A 20,369-nucleotide genomic window follows, 5' to 3' on the forward strand; every position below is an offset into this window, starting at 1 on the left:
CTTTCTGATTGGCTGACGTCACTTCCGAACAGTGCATATGGATGATAAAACTTTCAAAGTGATTCTGAATGGATACAGTAGTTGAAAAGACGACAGAAAGAGTGTTTAAAACTTTTTCATACTGTATTCTTGACATTTATTAGTGAAATAATTATTTAATATTAACAATAGCACTTCTGATGAACAAATATGCAGCCTGTTCCGTTTTCTTCTAGTGACAATTCTGCTTTTAGTAAGCTACCGTCATCAACCGCATCAAAATCATCCGAGAATACAGAACAAACTCAAAGTGAAAACATGTCTGAAAAACCTCAGGAAAACCAAAGTGCTAAACTATCTCCATCGTCTGGACAGAAACAAGTTTTAAAATTCAGTGTGGATTCAATAATGTCTGAAAAGGGACCTATCAATGACCGTGACAACACAGAATCACCCAATTCTGTGAGTTCTGAAGACAGTTTACAGGAACAACCAAGGATTCCATCAGCCACAATGGGGCCTTTTAGTATGGATGACATTTTAAATAAACAAACAATCTGTAGAAATGGTAATGTGCCACTTCCTGGAGAAAGTCGGTGGCAGAACTATTACAATACCTCATCATTCCCATGGTTATCAACGACGGGACTGTCTCCTCCAAAAGGTAAATAAATTAATATAGGAAAGAAAAAACTTTAAAATAAAATAAATAATGATATTAAGTATACTACACGTTTCTTTACATTGCTCACAAAAACCTATTGGACTCTGGGAGAGTACTGTTTCATTGGCAATCATACCACATCTCCTTAATTTTATATTATCTCGAAATTTGAGTTTAAAAACTCAATAAGTATAACTCTGTGTAAATTCTTAGTTTATTTGTTTATTATCTTATCTGATGGAGAGTCGAATTCTTTCAAAACAAAGATGAATATCACTAATTATTTGCAAATTGTATTTCAAAATTTCTTTTAAACTGCTAAAATATTAATTTTCAAAAAGCAATTGAATATATAAATATAATCGAATTTTGTGTAAAAATATCTCGATGTATCATTCAAAATTTTGATTAGAGCAACATAGAAATTAATGAGAAAAGACTATATTTCTCTGAATTTTAAAGTTGAAATTATTTTATATTTTTTTTCAAGCCATAAAAATTCCAATAACAATCATACACCTAACTGAACATATAACTTAAAAGGTGGTTATTTTGAAGATGAAAAGAGAAAAAAAAACTCTCAACAATTTTTCAAAGCACTTCATAAGAAACAGAAATATTTCAGTTATTAGAATGTTTCATATTTAAATATCCTACAAAAAAACCCTCTTATTCATATTTTAATGTTTTTTTTTCAAAGATCTAAGGTTGAATAGAAATAACATTAATATTAATTTTCCACGTACATATTTAAAATGTGCATATTAATAAAATTAACATCTCTTTAACATGTGACATTACATTGAAATTAAGTATGATTACCATTATAACAAATGAGTGTGATCATTTGTAGTTCTTTACAAGTTTACAATGAAGACAAATAGATCGGATTGATGGAACATTAATTTTAAACCTAATCGATGATTGAATTAATGATTTTAATAAATAAAATTACTGTAGGGTAATGTAGAGTGATTACCGATGATAATGGACCGACAATAGATACATTTGTATTTTAGTATAAAATTACACCTAAAGCTAGTTTTTAATGTTTTCATTAATATTCGCACCTGTCTCTTTACTTTGTAGTTTATACCTTTGTTGTCGTACCTGTAAAATAATATTATGCCCAAAAACTTAAAAATTGTGCATAATTTTATAGGATCATCAAAGTAGGAAATGATATCTTCAGTTGTGATTTTATCACTGGTATTATGTATAAAACCGTCAGAGTTCTTTTGTGTATTAACTTTTAAGCAATTTTTAGTATATTGCAATTGATGTAAAATGTATGTGTTATCATTTTTTTTATTGGTGTTGGGTGTTTTGAACGAATGTGTTTATTCATTTTAATAAATAATGAATATGAGAATTAAAAGATAAAATATTTGTGTATACGTGTTATACGTATATTAATTTTTTTTATGGAGGTTGAGTGTTTATGAACGAAAGTATTTATTCATTTAAACAAACAAAAAATATGAGAATTAAAAGATATACATACTAAATCATTTAAATTGTTTAATTTCGAGTAAGTCTAAGCATGAAAGTAATATAGTTGACATTCATTTTACTTCTATGGTCTAAGAATGAAAGAATATGTAGAACTGTGGTATAATTATCGAAGAGACAACTATCCACTAGACGGTCCAAATCAGTGGATGCAAGCTATATGTAACCTACGGTCTTCAGCAATGACCAATATCATTTAAATAAAAATTCCAAGATTTTATTTACACATGTTTAAATATCTCACAAAAAATACTGCTATCAAAACTCATTTTATAACATATATCGTCAAATGAATGTGTCTTGGTTTTTGTTGTTTCTTTCAAATATTTTTTTTCCTTGACACAATTTCAGGCAAATATATGCAAATAGCAAAATTACGATAACCTTGAAAAAAAACGAAAATTTGTGCACTTTTAACATAACTGTTTGCATCTGTTAGACCATGAAATAACGCTATGGAACAAACCATTATATTTTCGCTTGAATTTACTAATATCCTCATCAATTTTAAAAATTGTAAATCTTACTAAATTACATGGGTTAATATGTGTAATCATGTGTATTTCAATTTCATGCATGAAAAAAACATAAAAAAGAAATATAAATTTATTTTTCATAATAAATTCTGAAGGCAAATGTGAATGCACCCTACAATTCGGTCTTTATCTAATAGATAAATCTTTATATAAATTTGAATGAATTGAGCTGTTTGAAAATATTTAATGCTTAGACATAATTCAAATAAATTGGAATAGAATTGAGCTGTTTAATAACTTAATGTTTGTCTATATTGTTAAATTGAAAAGATATTGCAGCATTGACTTATTTTGTAAGAAGATGTCGAAAAAGACCATACTGATTTACGATATTATAATGTTACGGTAGATATATCATACAATTATTTTGAAAAATTGAAAAATTATAATTCAAGAAAACATTTCACACATAGTTAACAGACGCAAACACTTATTTAAGTTAATCTGTAAAGTATATATTGGAAGAGTTAGTAAGTTCATGTCGGAGTTTGATCATAGTTTCCCAAGAACTCTGAGGCCGCTGAAATAATTTTAATACCACATTCTCACATTTTCTCTACTCTATGACTGAGTTGGCTGATTTATAATGAACATCTGACAAAATTATTTTAAAGAAAAAATAATTATAAAATCGATGCCATCTTATTTTCACATCAATATTGGGTTTTCGTTTCCTCAAAATAGTGTTGGCTTGCTGATCATATTGCAAAATAGACTCTTATATACCATCCATGATTTTGGTTTGATTTGTGAAGTCTGGTGGTCATAAAGTTTGGGAGGGAAATACATATCAAATAATAATCCATTTATAATTTGCTAACTACTACAATAAAGATAATGGAACTAATTCAAGAAAAGTTATGAAACTTGAGCATCGTAAACTAGCGTGTCATATTAACGATACACATTAATGTTGTCACTGAAATGAACATCTCGTAAATCACGCGGTCAAAATAGCTGCCAATTAATTGAATTAAGATAAAATGTTCAATAGTTGGAAGATAATTATTAGTGTTAAGTCTGTTAATAACCTTCTACGCTGTCAATCAGTATAGCACGGTGTCGTTCAATTTATTGTATCAATCCCTTATCAATGATACCTTTCAACAGGCCTCTTCAATTATTGCTACCGATAATTAATTTTAATAAATTTAGGTTTACTTGTTGACTAAATGGTGAGATAATGTGTGTCTAATTAAATGTTCAGTATATTATGCTGTAGTATCGCAGAACAATCAGCTAGAGGTAAAACAGATGACCCCCGCGAATTAACAGATATTCGCAGGCAGGCACTTTATCAATATTGCTGATTTGCATTCGTGATATGGTTAATAATACAATTATCTAATTGAGATAAGAGTTAATGTGTGTTAATGTTGTTTTTCTTTATTTGTAGGACCTCCTAGTCCTGGAGGAAGGATAAACCCACAGAAATGTACCTTACGGAAGCATAAAACAAACAGAAAACCTAGAACCCCTTTCACAACGTCTCAACTGCTAGCATTAGAGAGGAAATTTCGCCAAAAACAATATCTTTCAATAGCTGAACGTGCTGAGTTTTCAGCTTCTTTGAACTTAACTGAAACCCAAGTTAAAATTTGGTTTCAGAATCGAAGAGCAAAAGCAAAAAGACTTCATGAAGCAGAATTAGAAAAACTTAAAATGGCATCAAAACCTATGCTTCCGCCTGCAATAGGGGTTACTTTTCCCGCCGCTGCAGCTTTTTATGGAAACCATTTTGGGCGACCACAAAATTTCCCACATTCATTCATGTCTCCTTTTAGTTATGGAAGTGTCAGCATGGTATATCATCATTAGATTTTATTACAAACTTGTCTGACCAAAGACTGGACCATTGTTCCATGTTACATTACGGGTGATCGAAAAGTACATTGCGTGCTATCACATGTGCTCCTGATTGTCCTTTTCTCGGTGCTAGAAAGATGGTGACCAACAAACTTGAAGCATAGCAAACTAATTGCGGAGTCAGTCTGGATGTGTAGATAACGTATATGTGCTTCAGCAGAGATTTAAACTGCAGTAAACATTATGAAAAAAAACTTGCCAAAATATTTTGTTTTTGTTGAATTAAGGTAACGGATATTTTTTGGTTATTCGTTTTGTATATATCAAATAATATTTATAAAAATCACGTGGTTATTCCCGTTGTTGTAAAATACATTTATTTGCAATTAAATATATGATTTACACCTTCAAATGTTGTTTATAATTTTATTATATTTGAGATGAATAAAAGTCGTTCATTCTGTTTATCATTTCCAAATTATGAGATGTGTTAAATGATTTGTGAAAAGTATCCAATAAAAATACATTTTATAGACGCAATATATATGTATTGAAAATTGATATTTATGACTGTTAATGAAGTTGTCGAGCAAAATGACTTTCATAAAGCAGGTGGCAGTAAAAATAACCCAATTCGTCATCGAACTACTACTATTTTATTTTTAAGAATATATGGATCACTTCCTTTACCTCTTACAATTGAAATATAATTAAAAAAAATACAAAAAGCTACAAAATCGAAATACAACTGTGCATATTTTCCAAACAGAAACTCTGCTTATTTTTCAAACAAAAACACAGATTACAAACTATGCAAGTTTTTCAGATTACAACTTTGCACATGTTTTATTAATGCCCAAACAAACTTGGAAGAATACGGACTACCTTTCTAAATTGAGGCAAATTTGACAAATTATTATTATTTGTAAGCTTCAAAATTTAATAACAGAAGTTTGGATTTTTGAAAATTATTTTCGATTAAGCTTTTAGTTCATAGCAATTTCGAATTGATATTGTAAAATAAGTTTTCTAAAAATCAAAGAGAGCACGGAATTTCTTTTTTATTTTACAATATAATATCTGGTTCATGTGAGCTCTTGTATTTAGATTTGTAAAATTATGTAAAGTATGAAATTCTGTCCGAGAATAAAATATTAACATTGATTTTTCTCTTGGTCATTCAAAAGATTCATAATGCTGTTTTCATCTTGGTCGTTAAAAAGACAATAAAAGGTGGTTGTTGATTGAAAAACTTATCGAAATTTATTTAAATAGTGCGGAAATAAAAAAAAACAAAATTGTAAAAACTGTTTTACTTCATTAAAACTATATAGTTCAAACCTTGGTCTATGGAGAAAATACATTAAATTGAAATTATGATATTTTATTTTTTTTTATCTTGTTTTCGTTAAAAATTCACTAAATATTTTAACCCGATAATAAGTGATATAATATTGAAGGTTGCAAAGTTACAGCACGAACAATTAGTAAACGTGGGGCAGGGCTACTCCATGCAAAACCATATCCCCGGAACAACAATTGGGATAAAACAAGTTGGATAGGGACAGGCCATAAGGCTTGCTATGTATAAGGAAGGATAAATGAGACTTCAAGGCAACCTAATCAGTTTAATGAAATTTAACATTTATTTTCACGTTCTCATTAACGATATAATGCTTGCATACTCAGCTTTTGTTGTTTTGTTTCCGTTTATCATATAAAAGAATACAGTCTGTTAAAATAAAGTGGGAGTAAAACTTAAAAAAAAAATATCCCAACAAATTTCTGACAACTTTGCCAACCGTGGCTGAATAGTCAATTTGCATATATTAAATGTACTGACGAAGCACATTGACAACATTAATCTATTTGAATACAACTGACTACTAAAACACATATAGGAGTCTCGGAATACAAAAATGGAAACTATTCTATTGTAGTATATGTCAGAATCTGTCGGTGTTTAATGCAATATATCAAAGATGGAATATTGTCTAGTGTCTTGGATACCTCTGTTCCCATGTTCCTAGCTTTCATTGGAATACATTGGATACCTCTGTTCCCATGTTCCTAGCTTTCATTTGGAATACATATTACTATGCACATTCCTTCTTTTGAACTGTAGAATTGGTATAAATATTATATTTCCAAAATATTTTTATGACTCTGCAATCAGAGTAAAATGGGCGGATTTTTATCGCCTTTTATCTGCAATGGCTTGTCATAGATAAAACCATCAACCAAACAAGATTTTCACCTTTAATCATTTTGAACATGTTCTCAAGTCTGACTGTGGACAATAAAAATATTGAAGACCTCCCATCTCGCCCTTACTTTCACAGTTTAGCCAATGTTCCTGTCAAATTTGAATTTGTTCAGACGTAAAACATTGAATGATTCAAATTATCTCCCAAAGTGTAATTTTCTATGAGGTAACTGTATACCTCTCTTTAGCCAACACTACACAACTTTGATACAATCCAACTGATGTGTAAGATTGATAAACACATTCACAAACGTCGAGATTATTAACTTAAATTATAAAACTTGAGGCTGTCTTTAAAAAAACTTATTCTGTCTTCTGTTTGTAGACAGGATATGAGGATTTTTCAACATTAAACAAAAAATTGATACTTTTTATGTTTTTCTCTATTTTCAAAGTACACATTTATGCTTTTCATATACGATAGGTCGAGTCATCTGAAAGCTAAATCTACAGAAGCGTTAAGACCGGTTTCTGAATTAAAAACAAAATATTATCAGATACAAATGCAGGCTTAAAATTTTGTACACCATATACGTGCTGTTCGTCTACAAATACCCAACAGTCTCGCTCGAACAAAGAAAAAGTACGATATTGAAGAGAATTGAGGATCCAAAATTCTAAAAAGTTTACATTTACCAAATATTGTTAAGCTAATTTATTCCTGCTAAATAGTTTAATGCAATTCAGGGTGTCTGTGTTTGTCACATACAGCTAAAGGTATATATTTACGGGGTAGAAATAAACTTATACTAGTAATTTTGAAACATTCTAAGTTTTGTAAACAGTTAATTCATGAATGTGACCATACCTATGATATTATCAGCAGTATATAAAATAATTTCATTTCTATACATATTAATCATTTGAAGAAATAATTTAATAAAATTTTAAAAAGAAATGTTTTCAATAACTTTGGTGCTTTATGATTTATACGCGAAAATTACAATTCTTTCTTCAAAATATTTCCACGATTTTTTGGGTCCTTTTTCTTTGAAGTTTTAAACCACTAAAACTGAAAGGAAAGTCTACGATGACGTAACAGTGGGTAACCAATAGACTTCTGCACCCTTCCTCTATTTCATGATTGAATCATGTCCATTTGGTAACATCGGAACATTAATCAAAAGGTTCAAAACAATTTATTCTAGCTCAATGTGTGTCTATTTACTATAACGTTATTTATTTATTAGGCTTGAAGTAATTACATCTTTATAACCGTTTCATCTTTGTATTATTTACAGAGATTTCTCAACCCAATAAAAATACATATGTTTGTATAGCAAGGTAAGCATGTTAATATACCGTAATTATCTGTTCCAAGTGATAACAAATAGAGCTTTCAACGCGAGCTATCAAATAAAAACACGTTATTATCTAATTTGATAACTCTAATTTAAAATATTTACAGAAGAGATGTTAGAAGTGATATGATAATGTCAGAGAAAAGTGAGGTTCCAGACGAAACAGGGATCCAGACACATTACAAACATAAATAAACAAACAATTACTGACACGGCTAATGTTACAACACGAAGATGTTTACAAATATTCTGATGAAGTCTCCGTGTATATTTGTTGTTCTAAAACTCCGTTTTGAATTTGCTTTTTTTTTAATATTTTGAAAGAAATTATAACTATGGATTTAAAGATTGCTTTGATTTTAGAATCAAATAAAAAAAAAAATATATAAGTTGAGTTTTCTTCATTGAAACATCGACACAATTCAAGAAAAAACAAAAGTTTACAAATCTTCAAAAGTCAAAATTAGTTTGATAATCAAAGTAAGCAAAAAAATGAGGAAACCGCTTGAACTCCAACTGGAGCGATACATTGTAATTCTTTGTGCTAAATATACCTGTACAACTCGCCATATAAATCTAGAACCAATTCAAATATCAGGATAGAAAATAGGACACGATCGGTTAATTTAAAATCCAGACGACTGTTTTCAAGTCGGCAAAGCCAGTACTTCGGGATTTGGGACACAAACACGTCATATTGGTCAACCAATTAGCGTTGGTACCACCATAAAAGTGGTGTGACGATTTAAAAGGGGTGAAGATGTATAATTGAATGAATAACAATAGTAACAGTGTATGTGCTGTAGTGAAAAGTATAATAGCAAAAATAACGAACTCCAAAGGAAAAAACAATACGGAAAGTCCTATATCAAATGGCAAAATCAAAAACTCAAACACATCAAACGAATGAAAAACATCTGCCGACTTAGTACATAAATTCCCTTATGTAGAAAATGGTAAATTAAACCTGGTTTAATTGCTTGCTAAACCAATCACTTGTTTGACAGTCGTTTTATTGACAACCATATGGGAGTAAAACAAAAACAAAAAGACTATAATAGGTAAAATTGTCAAATTTGGGATACAGCAGTCAACATTGTGTGACAATTGTAATCACTATAAAACAAACAAGTAGTTCAACAAAATAATAACAGACAAGAATAAAAACAATAACCATACCACAAAGACAAAATGGCGGGATGTTTTAATACCGAGCCACGGCAAAAGTATAAATTACCAAAAAATTAACACAATTGGCAATCATACAACATCTTTTTTTTTTATAAACAGAAAAGATTTAAAATATATTAAGACAAATACTATAACACGCAATTAAGATGATAAATAACGTCATTACCTGTAACACTTTTTTGTGACTTTGTATTTGACGAAAGCAATACTGTAATTAATATTGATAACTCGAAAGTTTATTTTTATGCCCCACCTACGATAGTAGAGGGGCATTATGTTTTCTGGTCTGTGCGTCCGTTAGTCCGTCCGTCCGTCCGTCCGTCCGTCCGTCCGTCCGTCCGTCCGTCCGTTCGTCCGTCCGTCCGTCCGTCCGTTCGTTCGTCCGTCTGTTCGTCCGTCTTTCCCGCTTCAGGTTAAACTTTTTGGTCAAGGTAGTTTTTGATGAAGTTGTAGTCCAATCAACTTGAAACTTAGTACACATGTTCCTTATGATATGATCTTTCTAATTTTAAGTCCTAATTATATTTTTTATCCAATTTCATGGTCCATTTAACATGGAAAATGATAGTGTGAGTGGGGCATCCGTGTACTTTGGACACATTCTTGTTGTTTGTGTTTTCAGGATAATCTTTCGATCTTATACTAATTTAAAAAAAATAGAATATACCGTCTTCGTTTTTTTTTCTAGTTGCAAGGAAGTCGTAATCGACTTGTTCTATGAAGAATGTTGTGCCGGCGTCCGGACGTCAACTGTTTGATTGCAAGCTCAACATCTTTCGATCAATAAACCATAGATATACATGTAGTTGCAAAAGTTTGTTTACTAATGGGACTAGGAAGAATACTACTAATTTATGGTCAATGATTTAAAGGCTAATGTCATTTCAATAATTAAAAGATTGAAATTTTGGGAAAACATTGTTTCAGGATGTTTTCTATGCAATGTTTTATACAATGTTTTCATTGTTGCCGAGATTAAAATATTTGAAAATCCCAATTTGGTAACATGTTCACGTTGGTCTGCAGAAATTCACATATGAACGAATTGTCCGTTTTCATACGTATTGCCTTTAGTTTGTATTTCATTTTGATAAAGTGACAATAACAGTACTAAATAAATTTTGTATGTACATTTTAGTTCTTCACAACACAATATATTTAATACAGGCTTACAAAACATATTGCTTTGAAATGAAATAGCATTATCAAGCTACGTGGTAAAATAAACGTTTTCAAACATTCTAATCTATTTTCACATTTTATAGAATTATTTCTTGCAATAAAATAAATTCATAAAGAATTATCGTAACAATGTCTCTCATATTCTGTAGGTTTTGGAATATTAATGATATCCATCAGATACGCTCATTATCAAAAGTTTGGGAAGCAAAACACATTAGACATTCGGAAGCATACAACTGAACAGCAAAGAGAAACTCCTTTTACGACTTAATCTGTCCCACGGTAATAAAGAAGTGACGTAAAAAAATCGTATCCTGAAATGGAAAGTTCATATTCACTACTATGATTTGCAAAGGTCGAAACATATAAATGTTTGGCATGTTCTCAACATTTATTTGCATTGAACTTCAAAGAGTTTAAACTTATAATAAATTCTGCAACACCCCTCCCTTTACGTTCAGTAATATTTCCGCTTTCCTGCAACACCCCTCCCTTTACTTTGAGGAATATGTCCGCTTTCAAACAGTTTATATACTGGTAAAACTCCTAAGTTTTGTCTCTTGTGAGAAGAAACATGGCGATTGTATGTGGGAACAAGTATCAGTAAACAAACAAAATATATCTTCCCGAAAGAGGCGTAGTTTGTTCTCAGATGAAAACGTATTGCTATATGGATTGCATTATGCTTAATCCAATCCAAGTTCCGCTCTGAAGATGCTGTTCTCTTAGGGAAGACATTAGTTTCAGACCATGCTAAAAGCATATATCTAATTGAAGTTTACAATAAGGATACTACGGATACAGTTCAGCTCCATATCGTGATTAATATCTAGAATTTTGAAGAATAGAAAACCTGACCACAAAAGAGATATCGAACACTTTCTCATTGTTAGTTATCCTTTTTTCATGCAGCAAATTCATAGCGGTATGTTCAAATATGAAGAATATATATTTCCCATGTGTTTGGTTTCTAAATAGAGTATTGTTACTTACATTGAAGCTAGAATTATCTAATTACTAGCACCATTTGATATTAATAATTATTGTTATTTTCATTGTTATTAATAAATGTTATATCAGCATTACAAACATAATCTTGAATTCTTTCCTAATTCAATCCGGTTTTTTTTTTGGAAATTTTCAGAAACTTAAATGTGACGTCACTTTGTGAGTTTGTCGATTTTGCAAACGCAGCTGTGAATTTTTTTTATCCTGTATAGTTAGTCACCGGTTTTATCAATTATATCTATTATATACATATACAACTCGTCTAAACATCAACCCAACAATGTTAGATCTGTAAATTTGCTTTCGCAAATTTTTGGTTCTTCCCTCGCCGGGATTCGAACCCATGCTACTGTGATATCGTGACACCAAATCGCCTGCACTGCAGTGCAGCCGTCCCGCTAGACCAAACGACCACCTGGGCTATATATATACTATAACGTAACGTCACAAGTCGTTACTATAACGGAACGTCACAAGTCGTTACTATTAACGATAACAATTCTGTCTGATGAACCGCTGGAGATGCGACGAAAGCGCTAACAGAAACAATGTTCGATTATGATGTGATTTTTTTTTGTTTTTTACTTTTAAATTATATATAACGTGACGGTACCCAAATTGCACCTATTTTGACAGTTTTTTCACCTACGTTTTTTTATGATCAAGAAAAAAATATCCAAACTGTGTTTATTTTGAAGCCCTATCCTTCTTTATTGTATAGGTACACCAATTTATTTTTTAATCCATATTGAGTCATAAAAAAATGGGTTTGAATCAACCTCCAAACCTTCCATAATTCTGTAATGAGGAGTACCCAAATTGCATCCATGCTTAAATTCACATCGTCAAAAGTCTAATAACCGAGCTTTTGTTTAATTTCTTCAAATATTTTGAACAATTGGATATTAGTCCATGCTCACTTTTCATATTTTTCGAAATGTATACTCATAACATATTGTATTTGCTAATTTTAAAAAGATGACGTTTTGATGACGTCGCATGGTGACGTTTTCGTACATTTTGCTTTTTCAGTAAACAGTCCATCTGTTGATAAATACTGTGAACGTTTTGTGTAAATCTAAATATGTTTACCTATGTTGAAAGACGTGCATAGTATCAAATCATAAAAATACAAATTGTTTAGTCTCTAGGAAATCTTGTAAGAATACCATTGCTATTTTTTCTAATTAGGTGCAATTTGGATACTCGGTGCAATTTGGGTACCCTTACGTTATATATATATATATATATAAGAAGATTTGGTATGATTGCCAATGAGACAACTCTCCACAAGAGACCAAAAATGACACATAAATTAACAGCTATAAATCACCGTACGGCCTTCAACAATAAGCAAAGCCCATACCGCATAGTCAGCTATAAAAGGCCCCCGATGACAATGTAAAACAATTCAAACGAGAAAACGAACGGCCTTATTCATATATAGGCATTTTTATATAAAAAAATACTGTTTGCAAAGTATGAAGTATTCTAAATAGTAAGGATGTTCTTATTCCAGACAGAAAACCGTAGCCGTATTGGGCAGAACTTTTTGAAACTTTTGGTCCACAATGCTCCTAAACTTTTTACTTGTTTTGGCTTTCGAACTTTTTTCATCGGAGCGTCACTAGTTAGTCTTGTTTGGACGAATCGAGCGTCTGGCGTATTAAATTCTAACCCTGTCACATTTTGTTAGCTATTATTCGTGTGTTTTCTCTGTCCTATATGTTCTCCCATTTATTTGTATTTTAGTCCTATCATGTAATGTAATTTTGTTATTTTAATGTTATATTTAACTTTGCCATAAAAGCGGGGGGTTTGGCATGCCACAAAACCAGGTTCAACCCACCGTTTTTTTTTTACCAAAATGTCCTGTACCGAATCAGGAAAATGGTCATTGTTATATCATAGTTCGTTTCTGTGTGTGTTACATTTTAATGTTGTGTGTCTGTTGTGTCGTAGTTCTCTTCTTATATTTGATGTGTTTCCCTCAGTTTAAGTATGTAACCCGGATTTGCTTTTTTCGCAATATATTTATGAATTTCGAACAGCGGTATACTACTGTTGCCTCTATTTAGCTAATACTAATTGAACATTTGATACTAGTAATTGATAAGTCTCGCTTTTGTTTCTTTGTTCATGCCTCCACTGATTTCTCACCGGATAAGCACATTTAAGTTGAATTATTTAAACATCATAAACTATTGAGTGCAAAGATCTGAATTATTCTTACTGTTATTTTAAGAATTTTTTATACAAGTCTTGAAAGTAAATATTGCATTCCCAATTCAGCTAAATGTATATATGCAGATAGAACGTTTGTTTAAGCGTTTTTATGCATACTTTACCTTGGTGTTTTTTTTTATCCTTAGTGTTTGTGAAACAGTTATTGTGAAACTTCTTTTTTGTAACATATAATTTGAGAAAATCTTTACCGACACGATGACAGTTACACGTGTTCATGTTGTATGAATAAAATAAACACATCTTTTTACGAAAGTTTTAGCTAATTTCCTATTTCGTATCTAAATTTGATTTTAATGCTATGTTTCCGAAAAAAATTCTACTTTCTGTTTAAAAACTTAAACTCGTTTATAGTCCGAGTCATATGAACAAGAGTAAATTTATAATACAAAAACTCACGCAAATCCTTCAAACAAAGGCGTAGTCCTCAGATTTGTTTGTGGGGATTCTAGTGTAAAAAGATGTCATCTAACCATATATGTCTATGTTTATTGATTGGGAACACATAAAGTCCTTGAACTAATCTCATTTCTTTAGCAACATAAATAATGTATACGATTTAAACATAGAACAATACATTATAAACAACTAAAAATTTAAACAAAGTTCATCCAGGAATAGGTGGTCCAATTTGTACTTTTTGATTAAATACATACAACAGTAGTATACCGCTGTTCTAAACTCAAAAACCCATGGACAAAAAAAAAATCGTGTTAACAAACTAAAACTGAGGGAAACGCATTAAATATAAGAGGAGAACAACGACACACCATTAAAATGTAACACACACAGAAATGGACTAAGCATCAGACCAAATCCCACGAGATTTACGAGTATAAAGGGTTAATTTATATATGTAAAAGAGGGACGAAAGATACCAAAGGGACAGTCAAACTCATAAATGAATAATAAATCAACAACGCCATGGATAAAAATGACGAACAGACAAACAATAGTTCACATGACACAACATAGAAAACTAAAGAATAAACAACACGAACCCCACCAAAATTAAGGGGTGATCTCAGATACACCAAAAGGACAAGCAGATCCTGCTCTACACTTTGCACCCGTCGTGTTGCTTTTATGATAACAAATCCGGTAAATAGTCTAATTTGGTAGGTCACATTCATGCAGAGAAAGGGATTATAGTTACGACGAACGGAACATATCCGATATCATTTGTGAAACGGTTATTCCACAACGGTCAACCAACTTGTGATGGTGTGCGTAAAATTGACGAAGTGATGATTTCAACTTTACTATTTGGAACTCTTGGTTTAATAGATTCCTTGTGAGCAGCAACCCTCTATCAAGAAAATCGTGATAGGAAATGCAAGCACGGGAATATCGTATCAATTTGGAGATATATACACCGTATGCAGGTGCTGCTGGAATGTTGCTTCTTAGAAATGAAAAGTTCACAATTGGGAAGCTGAAATCATCTCTCTTGTCGTAAAGTTTTGTTTACAACCGACCCTCATTGTTAATTTCTAGATGTAAGTCAAGATATGAGGCCGACTCAACTGTATCTGTTGTATCCTGATCTCTAGTTCGATTGGATAGATGCGTTAAACATAGTCACCAAATTTTGCAATATTTAGTGAAAGAACCTGATCTTTATAAGTCGGCAAAAAGGGGCACAATTTCCCATTGGAATGCCGACAGTCTGTTGAAAAACCCGTTCTCCGAACGTAACGATTATGTTGTCAATCAAGAAATCAAGCATCTTGATAATGTCAGTTTCAGATTTTTTTTTGTTTAAATCAGAGTGTTGCGTTTATTCATTATCATTGTAGTTTAACTGTAAGGGGTATATTTGTATGCGTTTACATTTTTTAAATGTTTAATGTTTGTGCTAGATAATAGTTATTTATGTTCTTTTTATGATTGATGTCTTTCCCTCAGTTTTTAGTTTGTAATCCGAATTTATTTTCGCTTAATCTAGTTATGATTATTGAACAGCGGTATACTACTGTTGCATTTTCTCTAACAAAACAAATGAATACTCAACGCGGTGTGTAAACGTTGTTCTATAAACCAAGTTATTGAAAAGATGCAAATTTAAGCAGCTTTTTATTATATTTAAAAAAAATCCGTGGTAAGGTACTCTCTTTTCACGTTCACTTTTGAACTGATTTCCTGACATGCATTTTCTTCGGGTAAATCCGTGCCACAAAATTTGTGAAACCGATATTTCATAACCTTTAAGTTGTTCCGTTTTATTCCTCTTATATTTGATGTGTTTCTCAGTTTTTGTTTGTGACCAGGATCTGTGGCAAACATGACGATCCCAAATCAAGGTGGTACTTATTATCGGACTTTTTGCAGAGCATTTCCTGCACCGTATACGGCACCCGTCGTGTTATTTCTTTGTTCAGGTCGGTAATGATGGAAGGTTATGATTGAGGACGAATATCAGATATGATTTTTCTGACACACTTTTGTCGTAATGGCCAATCAACTCATTATGGCGACTTTGTGTTAAACGCTGTCAACTTGAGAATAAAAAAGAAATACCTATGCCCGAAATAAAGAAAACGTGCTGATTTTCCTTTCGAGCGCATGGTTTATAGTTTACTATAATAAGAACTTCGAAAAATGTTCTTCGAGTTTGGTTTACACGTACTCTGCAAAAGCTATAATCTTCTTGAATGCTTCCGTGTAATAACTAATTTGTCATTATTTGTAAACTTTAACCATAAATCAAGGAATGTCCATAAAACATGTTTATAGTAATAAAAAAGTTGTTAGTTTATATTTTATAAAAGTTTAGTCACCTTTTCTTACTACAAACACATTAAACGGGTATAGAAATAGATGCGCACCCTGTGTGTCCAATGTTTATTTACGATTAATGACCAATTCAATTGCAGATTAATGTGACATAAAAAATAAAATGTTTCTCCTATAAGTCATCGCAATCACATGAAATGTTTTATTTTCATTTTTTATTAAAGTACTTTTCTTGATGTAATATTGAATGTGTTGTGTAAACCACCATTTCCCACGTTATACTTATTAAAAAAATGTTATTCATTGTAATTCTCTCTTGGAAACTCATTCTTCCACGCATATCTCCCCGAATCCAACCTGAAAATATAAATCAAGAAGGGACGCAATCTTATTGTTAATACATATTATATGAGGACAACGTTCACTGAAAATGTATCTTAATATCATGTGCGCCCATTTGCGACCCTCCCCTAACCTAAAACAGTGGTGCAACAGTACACAACATGAACAAACTAGAAATGTATAAACATCAGTTGAAAAGGGCCCAATTCATCAGATCGATATAAAGCATAAATACATCTAACATAAACACAAAATGGACGTGGTAGGTTACATATACATCCTCAAGACATTAAGACCCCTAGTACAGAGCTGACAGTACTCGCAGTTACTAACAGCTAGTTCAAAGTCATTACTTTATATCATGTAGCATTTCATTGCAATTGACTAGCCTATTGCTTTATCTGAAATAATTGAACTCATCCATTCATGGTACTATATTAATATCCATGGATCCCGGAAGTGATTATATTTCGTGGTTAATATGAAAATAATGAAATTTAGTATGATAGCTTATAATACACCTAACCACCATAAAATTGAGAATGGAAATGGGGAATGTGTCAAAGAGACAACAACCCGACCAAATAAAAAAACAACAGCAGAAGGTCACCAACAGGTCTTCAATGTAGCGAGAAATTCCCGCACCCGGAGGCGTCCTTCATTAGTCCACATAAGGTTGATGTAAGCTACATAAAGACTCGACATCATCAAGCATAAATCAATCAAAACGCAAAATAATGCAGCCTTATATACGCGTTTGGCGTACAAAATCAGAATCCTGGTATCATTGAAGAGTGTTTTAGACATGTTTTTAGCGCTCAAACCACTTCCTAGCACTTAAGCTACTATTTTATAGAAGAATATATTTGACTTACTAAAAATTTGAACGGCACGGTTGTCTAATAACCGATGTGAATTCGGGTAGAAATTCGGGTAGAAATTCGGGTAGAAATCACATTGGGCACTGCTGTCAGAATGTTCAAATACCAAGGGTTGAGTAAGGTTTAAGGTAAGTATCACACCTTCTCTTTGATAAAGAACCTTTGCTATAATTTTCTTTTTCTTTTGATTTTTAGTTTGGTCTGTTCAAGGGTAAGTTTTCTTCCCTGAATGTCGTTGATACTGCATTTATTTCAGTGGCATTCAAAATGTACTTCCTTTATTTTGGTCAGCCTATATGTACATGATAGAGCTAGACTTTTGTAGTAATATTTTATTTTTCTACCATTCAGTAAACTTATTGAAATATTTTCCAATGAACTCAAGCAAGAATCAATCAATATGTCCATATTGCTATAAATTTTAAAAAACCTGGATATTTGTTTCTTTTTAATTTCACCTTTCGATATATTGATGATGTACTGTCTCTTAATAATAATAAACTCAGTGATCACTTACATTTAATATATCCAAGTGAACTTGAAATGAAAGATACTACCGACACAGATAAATCTGTTTCATATTTAGACCTTTTTCTTGAATGACTGCTGATGGTAGGTTGAATACCAAAATTTATGACAAACGCGATGATTTTAATTTTCCTATAGTCAACTTTCCATTTTTGTGTAACAACATCCCAGCGGCACCAGCATATGGAGTACATGTGTCTCGGTTGATACGTTACTCTAGAGCTAGCTCAAAGTACGTGGATTTTGTTTAACGAGGACTACTGCTTTCTCAAAAGTTGCTAAGACAGGGCTATGAATCAATGAAACTAATGTCATCACTCAAGAAATTTTACGTTCGCGATCATGAGCTGATTAGCCATTATGACAAAAGTGTGTAACAAATCATATCGTATATTCTCCCTCAGTCCTATAACGTTCAATCATTTCCGAACTGAACAAAGAAATAACACGATGGGTGCCGTATACGGTGCCGGAAATGCTTACCCTTCCGGAGCACGTGATTTCACGCCCGGTTTTTAGTGGAGTTCGTGTTGTTTCTTATTTATTATTTGTAACTGTTGATGTAGATGTCCTTTGTTTTTGTGAGTTTTTGTTTACTCCTTGGTTTTGATTGTTATTGTCTTGTGTTTGATGTGGTGTGTTGTATTTCCCAATATAGTTCATAATTCATGTCATCTTTCATATTTATTACAGTAAAAATTGATCAACTATTGAAATCTCCGTGAAATATATTTTTTTCACGACAAACTTCATGCTTATTGTAAAAGGAAGATGAAAAGTGAAATCATTGATGATTATATATAACAGAGAAAGCTCTTTAATGGATAGACCTTTATAAAAACCCGAGTCGAGGAGTACACAGTCAGACAGCAAAGGTATTGAGCCACAAGTACTTAATTAAATATATGCAGGGTTACATCTACGATATGTGCGAACTATGTGTGGCCAAAATCTTAGACTAAACAATAATAGTTTCATTGATTCCATAATACATTCCATGAACTTTTATTGCCTATTTAGGATGTCACTGTGCCATAAGATAGTTTAACATCATTTTTGTCAGTATCTTCTTTCTTCCCATTAGCAGGTTTATTTAATGTATGTTATATTTCTACCATTATAAACCGGAAGAACTGTTTTTAGATAATTGAAACACAAGAAAGAAAAAAAATCACAGAACTGTTATGCGTAATGATTTATATTTATATTTTTTAAAGATGGTCAATGCAATCAAAGATTTCAGCGATATGTAATTCACACTTTTTCTCTTCTCTTTAGTTTGTTTGTTAATACAAACTGATTATCCAATGAGGGTTAATGTTCAGTATGAATATCAACATGTTCTATAATATGAATGATTGTATTAATTAACTTCCTGCTTGTGACAATATTAGAAATTAGCTTAAAGAAGCATAGCACTGTTGATCACTTCATCTCACTCCAATTATGGAAAATCACAGGGCCATGAAATTGATAACGGCATGTCAATGATATTGTAAATAATTCATAAATCTTTTGTTTTCAAACACTTCATGCAGACCTTAATTAATTTGTAATAATGTTTAATAAATAATGTATTTTTTGCATGAACTAGATCGAAACCAAACATACTTAGTTATTGCTACTTTATATTCAATAATAAAATCCATTGTTTGTAGTTAGAATTTGTTTTTAAAACTAAAGCACAATATTTTTTTTATCTGCATTCCGCTTTGCTCATTGATTTTAATATAGATATGTGTCAACCAGAAATTTTTATTTTATTTCAACTACGAAAAGAATTATATTTACACTAAATTTTGCTTTAATGCAAAATCAGTCGAAAAAATGCAGATAACCTGCACGATGACTGAATGAAATAGTCAAAAGTCCTAATATGATATGATATGGTACATACAGATAACGGGTAAAAGGTCTCTGGACCAACACGATGCTTGTACATCTAAAAACAATCAATCTGTAATTTTGTGCGGTTTTTCCCCCCATGATCGTTTGTTATATTAAAAAACTAGACCGTTAGTTTTCTCGTTTCTCGTCGGGGCCTTTTATAGCTGACTATGCGGTATGGGCATAGTTTATGACAGAACAATTTACGATAACCAAATATGACAAACATAAACCGACGGCAAACACTGAACTAATAGCTTATGACTTGGAACAGACACATAAAGAATATGGCACTCAATTCTACCC

At 31.6% G+C, this 20,369-nt stretch overlaps 1 protein-coding gene across 1 annotated transcript; it reads left to right on the top strand.

Annotated features, from left to right (window-relative positions):
* LOC134716265 (homeobox protein XHOX-7.1-like) lies at positions 1 to 4,909 on the top strand. The gene is made up of 2 exons (XM_063579146.1): positions 1 to 643; positions 4,088 to 4,909. Exons 1-2 carry the CDS (start codon positions 190 to 192, stop codon positions 4,507 to 4,509), a joined length of 876 nt encoding a protein of 291 aa, XP_063435216.1. The 5' UTR covers positions 1 to 189; the 3' UTR covers positions 4,510 to 4,909.
* Positions 4,910 to 20,369: the final 15,460 nt, after the last annotated feature.

Source organism: Mytilus trossulus, chromosome 4 (assembly GCF_036588685.1).
Source record: "Mytilus trossulus isolate FHL-02 chromosome 4, PNRI_Mtr1.1.1.hap1, whole genome shotgun sequence".
Taxonomy (NCBI): domain Eukaryota; kingdom Metazoa; phylum Mollusca; class Bivalvia; order Mytilida; family Mytilidae; genus Mytilus; species Mytilus trossulus.

What these genes read in the sequence shown, in the direction of transcription:
- LOC134716265 (XM_063579146.1), top strand. Translation starts at nt 190, where the DNA reads ATGCAGCCTGTTCCGTTTTCTTCTAGTGACAATTCTGCTTTTAGTAAG. An exon ending in GGGACTGTCTCCTCCAAAAG is followed by an intron (nt 644 to 4,087) that starts GTAAATAAATTA and finishes CTTTATTTGTAG; the next exon opens with GACCTCCTAGTCCTGGAGGA.